Source organism: Leptonotus elevatus, chromosome 12, assembly GCF_054856555.1.
Source record: "Leptonotus elevatus isolate MCC_2025b chromosome 12, RoL_Lele_1.0, whole genome shotgun sequence".
NCBI lineage: Eukaryota > Metazoa > Chordata > Actinopteri > Syngnathiformes > Syngnathidae > Leptonotus > Leptonotus elevatus.
The window spans coordinates 10,714,594-10,726,873 of NC_141250.1; the positions used below are offsets into that span (position 1 = coordinate 10,714,594).

General features: G+C 41.7%; 1 protein-coding gene across 6 annotated transcripts in view; it reads right to left on the reverse strand.

Annotated features, from left to right (window-relative positions):
• Positions 1–12,280, reverse strand: part of myo16 (myosin XVI) — a 119,558-nt gene that overhangs the window by 13,782 nt on the left and 93,496 nt on the right. For all 6 annotated transcript variants that reach the window (XM_086091568.1, XM_086091569.1, XM_086091566.1 and 3 more), the window contains 5 exons: positions 8,343–8,445; positions 7,662–7,758; positions 6,200–6,482; positions 4,049–4,419; positions 979–2,205 (listed from right to left, as the gene is read on the reverse strand). In XM_086091568.1, the coding sequence (XP_085947694.1) occupies positions 979–2,205; positions 4,049–4,419; positions 6,200–6,482; positions 7,662–7,758; positions 8,343–8,445 (2,081 nt within the window). The remainder of the gene's footprint in view (positions 1–978; positions 2,206–4,048; positions 4,420–6,199; positions 6,483–7,661; positions 7,759–8,342; positions 8,446–12,280) is intronic.

Here is a 12,280-nt window from a genome sequence, read left to right on the forward strand (position 1 = left end):
TCCATCATCTACAATCCGTCAATATTTCAAGCCGAATCAAACTGTACTGTATTATTTTAATCACACTTCCGTCATGCTAAATTACATATTGTCACAACTTTTTTCTGCTTGACATTTTTTGTTACTATTGTTTTCCTCACTAATGGCGTCACATATAGTCGTAACTGCCGGGAATAAGGCGCACACAGCCAACAGACTCAATACTTTTTAGGACACCTTAGCTATTCAATAACCTACTTCCCGTAAAATGGCGCACTGAAGGACCCCTTAGCTGTCTAACATCGCGCTTGATGAAAAATAAACAAACTAAGCACTTAACTAATGCTTGCATAAACGTAGCAATAACCGGACGAAAACATCATCGCAGCCTATAGTCACCTGAGCTCTACACTACGGCCCGCTATCAGTATTGGGACAGAACCAGAAGAGAGAAGGCTTGGAGAACAGTGTGTGAGGATGTTAGCAATTGAAACTGTGTGTAGCGTTAAAAAAAGTTTTACGAGGGTTTTGTTTATTATTTGGGCCCAACCAGCAGGCGGTGTGAAGCCCTTATTGGAATCGCTGTTGTTTTTTTTAATTGTTTTTTTATCGCCTTTTTGGAGGCCTGAAAATGCCCGAATTCTCACCACTTTTTGCAAACCCAAAGGTATCATGGTAAAAATATATTTAGGGGTCCTAAATTTAACTCACTAAAACTCACTCAGTTGTGCACCCTGGAAGTTTCTGGCGACATGAATTTCACCAACATACCTATTCTCACATCCAGCAATTTTGGTTTCAAGCAGCCTTTTTGGGTGAATTCCAGGCTTTGTAGTTTGACTAACTACTACTAGGGAATTCATCCAAATTGAAAGCAAGTATCCTAGACATTTGCCATGTAAAATGAGGTCAGATATAAGTTATATTGATATTTGGCAACAGGAACACAAATTGATGTCAGGTTCCACTGTATCTTTAAAACGTGTGGGAGTGACGAACCTCCGTCTCGCATCTTGCGTCCTGTTGAGGACTTCCTCAGCAGGCTGCGTCCGGTGCTGAACAAGGTGTTGAGCTCATCCAGAGGACTGGTAAGGGGTCTTCCATTGGCCGGGTTGAACAACAGGGGCGAGGATGAGCAGGAGTGAGCTCTTCGAGGTTCCGGGCGAGACATCTTCCCTGGGGAGTAAGGGGGTGGCTTCCCCAGTGGCTCCACATTTGGTCTCTGTGACACTTGGGCCTTGGAGGAGTCTGACTGGGTCCCGGTGACAGAAGCGGTCCGTGTCAGCGTAAGGTAGCTGGCCTCAGGTGGAAAGGGGAAGTGGGAAGGTGGTCTGTATGGAGGAGGTGGGCCACTTGTGGTCGAAAGTGGAAGTGGCGGGGTTAGCGGAGGGTTAGCCTTCTTCTCCGGCATGAGGACGGTGAGACTCGGGGAGGAGTCGGCCCTCTGGCGTACATATTGAGGCGACAGCGGGCTATCTGGACCTGCAGTGTAGTTGAGATTGGTCTCAAACACTGGCAGCTTCTTGACCTCTAAAGGAGTGAGAGGTGACTCGTCTGAAGCTGGGGAGCAGGTGACGGGAGACGGCGGGAACACCAGGAGAGGTGGCCGATGCGGGAGTAAGTTGGGAAAAGGGGCCGGTATGTCACAGCTGCCATCTTTTCCATGCTGACTCCTGGGAGGGCCTGCGATCGTGGCGCTGTGCGGGTGAGCAATGTCTAAAGCTGGCGTCACTCGCTTACTCTCCTCACTCTGAGGGCGACACATGCTGGATGTAACAAGGCCCAAGCTGAGAACCTCCAGCTTGGTTGGTTTGGTTGCAGGGGCGGGCGGAAGTGCAGCATCATCGGGGGGGAAAAAGGTCATTTCCTCGTAAACTGCTTCTGACTCCGCCTCTTCCGGGCTGTCGGGTGGCTCATGCAGGCTTTGAGAACGAGGCTGAGAGCCAAGCATCTCAATGTAGATGTCTTCTTCGTCCTGGCCCTGGTAGAGACTGAGCCCTAAGCCCTGCGGCGCATCCAGAGAGGCCGCTTTCTGCATCATGCCGCCGGCGCGCGATAGCAACGCTAGCTTGACATCAGCGGGGCGCAACTGGTGGAGGAGGGGCGCCACGGCGTTGATCTCCTCGTACGAGCCCGTCAGCTTGGTGTTGGGACTGCGCTTGGGTTTGGGCGGGGGCACCTTCCTCATGGTGGTGTAGTCATCACTGTGGGGGCGGGGCTTGGACCCTGAGGAAACGTTGAGAAAGTTCAAATAATGGTCACCATCAATCAACTATCCATTAGCAATCAAAAGTCGAAAAATTAAAACATGCCTGACTTTTCTCACGTAAATTTTAGGCTCCGATTTATTTATTTCTATTACTTAATTTGATTTAAGCATTTAAATGACTCAAAAGATTGGTAAGAAGCCTAAATCAGATCATGGCCCTGATCCATCAGCAATCTACTGACTCACACATGTGGATTAGTAGAATTTCATAGTTATTTTAATTTTTCTAACCCAGTGGTTCTTAACCTGGTTTGATCAAAGCGACATTTACTCCGTTACATTTACTTGAGTAACTTTTTGAAAAATTTGTACTTCTAAGAGTAGTTTTACCACACAATACTTTTTACTTTTACATGAGTAGATGTGTGAAGAAGAAACGCTACTCTTACTCCGCTACATTGGGCTACGTTAGAGTCGTTACCCGCTGCCCCATTCATGCATTCGATTTACCATATTTTTACGTAAGTGCTCCGCTTGACAGACTGTGTTGTAGCATTTCTGTGGCGCGGACACATTGCTTATATACAGGAAATGTAACCCTGGTTGAAGATTCGCAGGCATGACAAAAAACCAAACGAGTCAACTGAAAGATGACGTCTTGGAGCTTTTGCGTTAAGAAACTGACACCTAAGTTGCGCCACAATTTGTGAATTAGTCTCTACTGAGACTGTGACTATTGCGTGCAGTGGCACTAAGAAGAGTTCTATGTGAAGCTTGAGTAAACAGTCACGCGTTTGACTCGGTGACAGGCAGAAGAGAGCAGTTGTGTGCATGAGCCAACCTTGCAAAGCATTATGTGTTATGTAGTTATGTAGCGAATATTGTGCATCAGCTCTGTTGTAATAAAAATAGATGTTAATTAAAATCAAATGAAACAACATAGACCATACATTTCGACAATAAACAACATAATGTATACAGTACATGTATTTGTATAATGATACATGTAATATTAGCATTATATCGTTGTGATATTATTTTTATCTGTTTTGTTCCAGGTTTAGGACCTGTGGTCTTATGTTCAATAAACAAACAAAGACAAACACGAGTCATAACAATGAGTATGTCCTACTGAGCCTTTTCGGAGGGCTAAAATATTTTATTTCGAACACTTGGGCTAACGTGACTGTTGTTTGAGCTCAAAAGTATTTTTTTGTTTTTTTTTAGGATTTGAAGAAGCCAGCAGTTGCACATAATTTTATGCTTTTGTATGTCTGATGACATTGTTTTTAAAATTAAATCAGACTTCATGTTCAAGCAGTTACTCAGTACTCGAGTATTCTTTTGAGCGAATACTTTTTTACTTGTACTTGAGTGACTTTTTTGATGACTACTTTTTACTTTTACTTGAGTTATATTATTTTGAAGTAACGCTACTCTTACTTGAGTAAAATTTTTCGCTGCTCTACCCACCACAGGACCACTCGGAACTTAGAAAAAAAAAGTGTGACTTATAGTCCAAATTTGTTCTTGGTATAAAATAGCTCATACATCAGGATCGTGGTCATGATCTTGGCTGACTGTGGCAGGTAACAAGCTACGACATCTTTGCTAATACGCATTACCAAACTTATAGATCATATAAATACGACCGATTAAATATTAAAATCTAATTCGGCCCTGTGGCACATTTTTAAAATGTGTCTTTTGGATCTGAGCCTAACATTGATCTACAAAAATGTGTTAAGAAAAAAATTAAATATAACAAATATATATTTTTTGAGTTTTGAATGCTAGAAAATGGAAAGAACAAAGCTCTAGCAACCATCTGTCATGTCTTCTAAAAACAAGTGCATGTACCTGCAGGGTCTGTCGGGGACAGCTGGGATTTAGGGGGACTCCCAGCTGGCGAAGCGTAGCCTTCTGGAGTGGGGCTCTCTTTGACCGCCATCACCAGGCCGGCACTAACCACCTCGTACGACGCGCTTAGGCGCGTGTTGGGGTCCCTTTTTGGTTTTGGGGGAGGTTGCTTCCGAGGTGAGGAAGTGGTATTGTCCACGCTGGTGTGAGTGACTTGCTGCAGCAATGGTTTGACGGCCGGGCTGGTGGTGGAGTACGTTGTATTATCCATAGCCAGGGGGACGGGCACTGAGCTGGATCGAAAGTGGCGAATGACTCGGCTTCCCCCCTTTCCAGCACCTTCGTGGACTTTTCCAACTTTTTCTAGAACCCTACACACATCATATAAATAGTTAGATCACTATATAGTTCGGATTACGATAGGATTATAAATTAGGAGATTTTTCACATCATTAAAAAAAAAAAAACGGCAGCAGATGATATGAATTCCATCCACATGGTCATACATGAAATAAATACAACTACTCAAGTGGCATCAATTGAATCAATAGAGCAGCATTTGACAAACATTACAATTTTCTATCGTTTTATTGTAGCATCATTGCTAAAGGCTTTTGTGCAGCATTACAGTCACACATCAACTGTCACGCCACAAATATGAGCTAAGGAGGCCAATTGGAGGATAAAGAGACAAGAGATTATGCTTTAGATCTAATCTCTCTACAGTAATTTGATCATATCCAGTTTGATATTTCCTACGCTAATCTCAGTGAACCATCTGTCAGTCCTATGATTGCATGCAGGGGGGCTCGGGGGAGTTGGGTGGCCATGTGAGAGGCTATGTGCGTAAATGATGAGGGAAGGAATTTTAAATACCTGTGGAGATAATTTCTCAGGGTTTCACTGAATTTGAGCATGGGTAGCATTGCGGCCTCAAATAAAAAACCTTTGATAGTTACAGATATACCCACTCTCCAAAAAATGTGTGTGTGCGTGTGTGTGTGTGCGTGTGTACGCGCACGCCAGGCAGCAGATGTTTCAGGCACAAGGACATTTTGCAGAAGGACACTTTAAGGTCAGTAGGATCTTGGTTCAACAATAAATTTGTATCTAAAACATTGCATAAATGTTGACAAAGTCATATCAGACCGCATGAGATTGTGCAGGTGTACCTAATGTTGTGGCTTTTGAGTGTATATTTGTAAATGTAGCCTTAATTAACCTTCAGAAAAGCCTTTAGGAGTTTGGATTGTTTAGTTATAAATTTGCTTAAACAAAACATTGGGGCTTTTTTTTTTCTTCTTTACAATTGTACAAAGAGCAATCTGGTATTCATGGTTATTACATGTATATAAAAGCAGAGCTACTGTGGATTTACTGCGTGGCATATTGTGATAATCTGTAGCAGTATATTGTAAGAAGTATTTTTCAAAGTCATAATACATAATTTAATATGTAGTTTTTAATAAATAAATAAATACTTGTTAGATTTGCAACTGTAAAATATTTTCCTAATAGGTTTTAATTTATTATTTACAATAAATTTACAATTATTTCATTAAAAATTGATCTAAAATAAATAAATGAATAAAAAAAAAAAGTAAGTAAAATAGGTTTTAATTTATTATTTACAATAAATTTACAATTATTTCATTAAAAATGTATCTAAAATAAATAAATGAATTTTAAAAAAAAGTAAATAAATAAGTAAGTAAATAAATAAATAAATAAATAAATAAATCTTAATGAACCTTGGTAGGGTAAATAAATACAAAAACACTGTTGATAATGTGGGCCGCATTAAAGAATGAAGTGGGCAGAAGTACTTTGCAACCACTTTGAATAGATGTATGGATGGATGTATGGATGGATGGATGGATGGATGGATGGATAGATAGATAGATAGATAGATAGATAGATAGATAGATAGATAGATAGATAGATTAATATTTTGATGAATGAAATATGTCATTTATATACAACTTAAACAGCTGGGGACCCAGCATTGACCCCTGGGGGACACCACAAGAAACACCAAATTTATTAGATAAATGTTGCGAGCAAGCTAGCTAGCTAGCTAGAACAATATATCGTCTATCTATTGTTCTAGCCATGTATTGATGACATCACATCCATGAGTTCACAGCCCACCTTTTAACCGGTTGCTCCTCCTCTTTGCCAACCGGATCGGGCCTCTCCCCGAGCGGCGGGCTACTGCCGAGGGCAGCAGCGAGGATGAGGCCTTTGTTGCCGTGGCAGCGCAGGCGGTCGCTCTCCCGCGCGATGTCAGACGCGTTCTGTATGACTAGGCGGTCATAGGTGCGCAGCCCCATGTCCTCCGCCCCCTGCAGGAAGCGCTGCACGCTGCCGTCGTCCTTGTGCCACGACGCCAGCCGGCGACGGACGCGCCTCCGGACCAGCCAACCACGCACCACTGAAAGGAAAAATTACACACATTTATAATAGGGCTGTCAAAATAAAGTGTTATATCTGGAGATGAATTTAAATTCATTAAAGTGTGAATTATTATTTTTTTAACTCAGTGTTTAGCCAAATTTGGAGGAGTGACTGGCGAAAAGATTAATACAAATGGACTATAGGTAGTTTTACTTTCTGATTTACTTTCTTAATGCTTGTTGGAGAACTCTAAAGTAATTTGCATACTTTGCAGAGCAAAATTCGAATAGCATATTAGTTGTATGCCTTTGGCGTATCATCTCAGAGCAAAATTCCCTGCTCAAGTTACCTCCACGGGGCCTCGTAAAGCTATACTGCTGGAGTGTGGTACTCATGAGCAGAACTAAAACTGTAAGCGAGGAGTTTGAGTCCATTTGGATCGTTATGTTTAACATATGTATTTTGCAGGAGAAGTACTCTATTCAAAGATCAAAAAAGATATTAGAAAAGTCTATCCATCCATCCATCCATTTTCTAAACCGCTTGTTCCTCACAAGGTTTTTGATTCTAAATACACTTTCTATTGGATGATTTTACATTAATTCCAAAATTTTACTTAAGTAAATATCTGTTACAAGATTTGAAGAAAAAAGTAGGAGCAAAAGTAGAAACATTTGATTAATCGCAATTGATCACGATTAATTACGGAACATTGTGCTTTTAATTAATTAAAAAATGCTAATCGTTTGACCGCACTAATGTATATATTATACGAAGGGTTTCCTTTTCCAGCAAAGTGTACATTTACTACACACTTACTATACTACCTGATAATTTTTTTAACTATAGGAATGTTTTTATCTTGACATATGGCCTAGCTACCCATCCTTCACTTATATCACGTCTCCTCTTTATTATAAGCAAAGCCAGGACTTACTGTTGTAACTACTCACCAGGCTACTTCCTATTCGGTAGCTTAGCAACAAGTGCCAAATATGCATATGATTGCATCAGGCCACTTTCATCCCTGTGCTGTCCTGTACCTTGCCCCACAATGAACACCGCAAAAGCCAAGTGCAGTGTGAAAAAGGCTTAAGACTTGTATCAGTTGAGGTGATACCATGACGGCTGGATCAGCATAAATCGAACACCGTCATTTTTTGTAGAAAGGTTTCTAACAAAGAAAATTTGAGCGATCAACTACTTCTTTCTTTACCTTTCTGGCAGGTGATGATCTTTTTATGCAGCTGGTAGCAGCGGTCGTTGAGCTGGTCTGCTTGCCAGTACTTGAGAAACACTTTACTGCTGCCCATCTAAAACACACAAAAACACAAAATATGATGTTTAAGAAGCATTGATGCTAAAGAACATATAGTATAGTTGCACTGTGGAGACCAAGCAACCTGTGAGACGATGGGAGGGCAACGGCGTATGACAGATGAGTGGGTGTATAGTGTTGACACAGTATTCAATTCCTGCATTAAAAAAAGGGGGCGGAAAAAGTCTCGTGTTTGGGAGGGCACAATGGGTGATGGGGTGAGTGACATCCCTCCAGCAGCTACTTGTAGAAGGGACGTCCCAAAAAGCCAACATTGTGTATGTGTGTGAGTGCGGCCGCAGCTGATGTGACCCCTTGAGGTCAGTCACTCAGACACAACAGCAGTCTGGCAGACGGGACCGAGTGGAGGCAGGGTGGGTGGTTCCGAGGGGTCCTCTGTTCGTGTGTGTGTGTGTGTGAGAGCAGCTACGAGGGAAGAATGATGATGAGGCGGGACAGCTGGAACGTGTTGACGAAGATTCCAAGGAATCTCTGACAAACAGGGAGGCGGGGGTCCGGGGATTAAGTCATTTGGCAAAATCTTTTGTTAGCGACGGAAAGACAGAAAAAGGCACACACCTGCCACCCCTGCAGTTTGGTCTGCTGCAGCACACGGCGACATTTCTCCTCCGCCGACAATTTCCTCTTGTCTCCCAGCATTGGCACAACGAGATCTTTGTATCTGAGACGCACACAGAACATCAGAGAGAAGAAAGTGCGCAACTAGAAGAAGAGGCTTTAGCTGGAGAGAAACAATAGGTTCAAAGGTCAGGAAGGGGGGTCAAAGACCAGCAAAACAGCATCTGTTCCTGTTGGGGTTGCCCGGGGCAACTGTGGCTATGAAGACATGAGTCTGTTTTTGTCTGGGATTGAGACAGATAATGACTTATACAAACGACGATGTTATATTATACAAATGTGTCATAATTGTGATGCCAGAAAATCACAACAGATTGTGACGCAACGCACATTCGTTTTGAAGCAGCCCAAAGGAATGCAGACCAGTAAATCAGTGGGATTTCCAAAGGCCACGTTACCAGTTCATCCACTCAACATCAAGATAAGGACCCGCTGAGTGCTGCTAACCCTCTTCACTCAGCCACCCATTCACACCCAAGTAGGGGTCACTAAAAAATGTGTGGAGCTTTGAAGGCTGTAAATTGTTCTGGAACATTGGTCACATTTAATTTGCTCATATTTACAAGATGTTGTTCCTGTAGTAGTGATATTTTATCATTCCACAAGTGTATGGAGTGGATGAGTGGCTAAGGGTGCCTGAGAGGTCAGTTACTTTAAGTCTAAACAGCTCACTTTTCAATGAACATTTCATTATTTTTCTGAAAAAAAAAGCCCAAAAAAAGCATGTGTATCCTGGTAAAAATGTATGCACGTATACAGTAGTTTCACCAAGTTACATGAAATTTCGGTGGACATGCCTATCATCATGACAGGACACACTGTCGGACCCACAGTCACACATTTTGGGCACATTTTAGGACTAGAATCCAACTAAAGAATTTGTTGATTTGAACCCCAATGAGAAGCAGGTGTCCTTGGTTGATGCTAAATTGCAAAGCTTTTTTGCTTACACAAGAGCAGGCAATCAGTATTAGAGGATCATTTCAAGAATCTGGCATAAAAAATATATTATTCACTTGCTTTAGCTGCATTGTATTGAGCACTGAGTACTTTTTTTCTTTTTCTTTTTTTATCTCAATAATGATATAAATCCCGATATAGCAGTTTTCCTTGAAATTACATAACATTAATGGCAATTTTATTAGATCATTTCTTCATTTTTTCTCTCTCAAAAACACATTTTTATATTGGACACAAAACAATGAATGAAAGATAAAAATATTCCAAAACACAAATATCCAGTGGAAAAAACACAATTGAAATATCTGCTAGCACAACATAGGCATGTACACTGTTGTTGTGTACGTTGTAATCGACAATGTCGTTGACATCCATGCACTTCCAGAAGCGCTGTAAACGAGATGTTTACGGATGATGTAAAAATGTTACCACAAACTAGTAGGGTCAACCCTCATTCATTGTTCATACAATGTTAATGTAGTGCCTGAGGTGTAGGGTGTCTAAAGTCACCCTGTCACACAAAAACTTACAAACTCAAACCCTGTCAGTGTGCACATATACACTGCCCAGACTCTGTTTGTTGAACTCGTTGAGTTCGTACAATTTCCAGCGATGGAGGTGGTTGAGTTTGAGAGGTTGTGCTATACTCTGCCGTTTTATTGTCCAAAAAATTGAAACCTGTTCAGATTTTGTAGATTTTTACTCCTTTTCCTTCTGTCACTATTCCTTACCAGTGCGTTCTTGTCTCTCTTTGTGGACCCCTTCTCTGTTCCCCTGTGTGTATACTGAGTGTGTAACTGCCCCCCGTATAAAAACAAATTTGTAGAAAGAAAGAGAGAAAGCCGGAAAAAAAAATGGTGCTCCCAATGAGGACACGGCTCTCGTCATTTGTTTCAAAGGCTCTGTGACGGACTAATCCTGCCTACAGCAGCCAATCAAATTGCCTTAAACCCAGGCCATAATCGGTGGTGGAAAGTTTGAGCAGTTTTGAAACAGCGGTATACCGTCAAACCAATAACCGGCCCATGCCTCGCAGTGAGTCACGTCACTCCAAGAATGAACACAAATTATTCATCGTAAGCTTTAATGAACCAATACAAGACAACCTGCTGGGGCCTTTCAATGACATTTACCTTTGGAATACATTGGGAAACATATATCTTCTGGCAATGGTCCCTCAGAATGAAAGCTCTTTGGTAACTGTGCAAGGTCACCACCAGTGCATCTACCCGATAACAGCTTTTTGGGAAGACTTTTTTTACAAGTGTGTCTGTAGAAATAGTTCTTGAGAGGAGGTCTGGCTCAACGTCTCTGTTCAAGTTCATCCCAAAGGTGTTAGATTGGGTTCAGTCACATTCTTCAAAGCCAGGATCTTTCAAGCATGCATTTATGGCCTTTGGAAGAGAGACGGGTAATTCCCCAATGTATTCCCACCAAGTTAGAAGTCTACTTGTTCTTGTTCTAGCCCAACCCGTAATTGATTAATTGATTGATTAAAAGGCTTGTGTCAAAACCTTTGTGCATATGTCAGCCATGTTGCATCCAATTTTATAATCATAGTGCTGTTGTGGTTGTTGATGCAGAGATGATGATGTCATGCTTACATCAAATGAGACCAATATAACAAGCAGATGGTGGCGACTGTAAATCACTCGTGTTGTCAATCGTCGAGCAAGCGTGGGTGCGCTTGATTTGAGCCTGAACTCTGGCTAACCCTCTTCCTGTATGGAAATACCAGTTCGGCAGACAGCGCCCGCTGCATCCCCCCCCCCCCCCCAGAGGGCCCGTAAAACAAAAAAGAACTATGTAAACCTATGACCCCAAAGATGGGGATAAGAAAACCAAAGATAGTCCCGCCACACTCTTACATGACATAAGGGGCTTGAGGGTGATTCAAAATAAGGTCTTAATTAAACACCGCAAAAATCGTACAATTTAGAGTTCAACTAAAATCCAGTCTCAAAAGTCAATTAAAATTTCACACAGATCCCATAGTAGAAATAAAGACTTTTCAACGCACTAAAATGTAACATCTGTTGCTAAATTTTTGCAGCCTCTTGGTTTCATAAAATCCCGGTGGCGCTGCAACTAAAAACGTGCTACATAATGCGTGTCTATCCGCCAGCCAGCGGCAACGAGGGCCCACTTGTCACTACCCACTCACTGTGTGATGGAGTTGTCTGAAGTGCTCCGTGAAGAAATGCAGACACACAAAAGAGGGGCCGGGATTTACACGAGCGACACAAAACGCAGACAGTATTTGATCTCGTGCAACTGTCAGGAAATAAATCTGGCCACAAAAACAGAGAGTATCATAAAAGGCAAATAAAAGCAATGGTAAAATAGATTTCCTCATAAATCTGCAGTTGCCAGGACACTAATGCAATTCCCTTAATACAGCCTCTAGGACTTTAGGGAAGCGGCCTGTGTGTGTAATTCGGTTTGTGTTAACAAGAACAAAGAAAAACTCAACATTCACGGTTGACTTATTGCGCTGTCGTATGACTTGGTCAAGGGCCAGGACCTGATCTTAAATGGGAGACAAATGGAAAAATGGATTAAATCAGTCGTAGAACAAAAAAATAAAGAATTAGTGTCCCTTGGGAGAGTTGAGAAGGAAGAGCAAGTAAGGTCTCTTGGTCAAGGCTGATCCCATTAGGGGGGTATAAATGACATGGAGTGGATAGACTCGTCTTAGGCAAAATCACACAAAAGGTCAGAAAGTTTTCACACAGAATACAACGAACATAAACAAAGCATAATCTGAAGATCAGTGATGGGCGATAACCTAGTATTTAATATCAGTCACACCACATAAAACGTAAGTTGAATTGCTTTTCCAGTAAACATGTTGTGTTACAATTCCTCAACTATACAGAATTATCAAATTTCCTCATTTTCCCAACCGCAGAGAATAC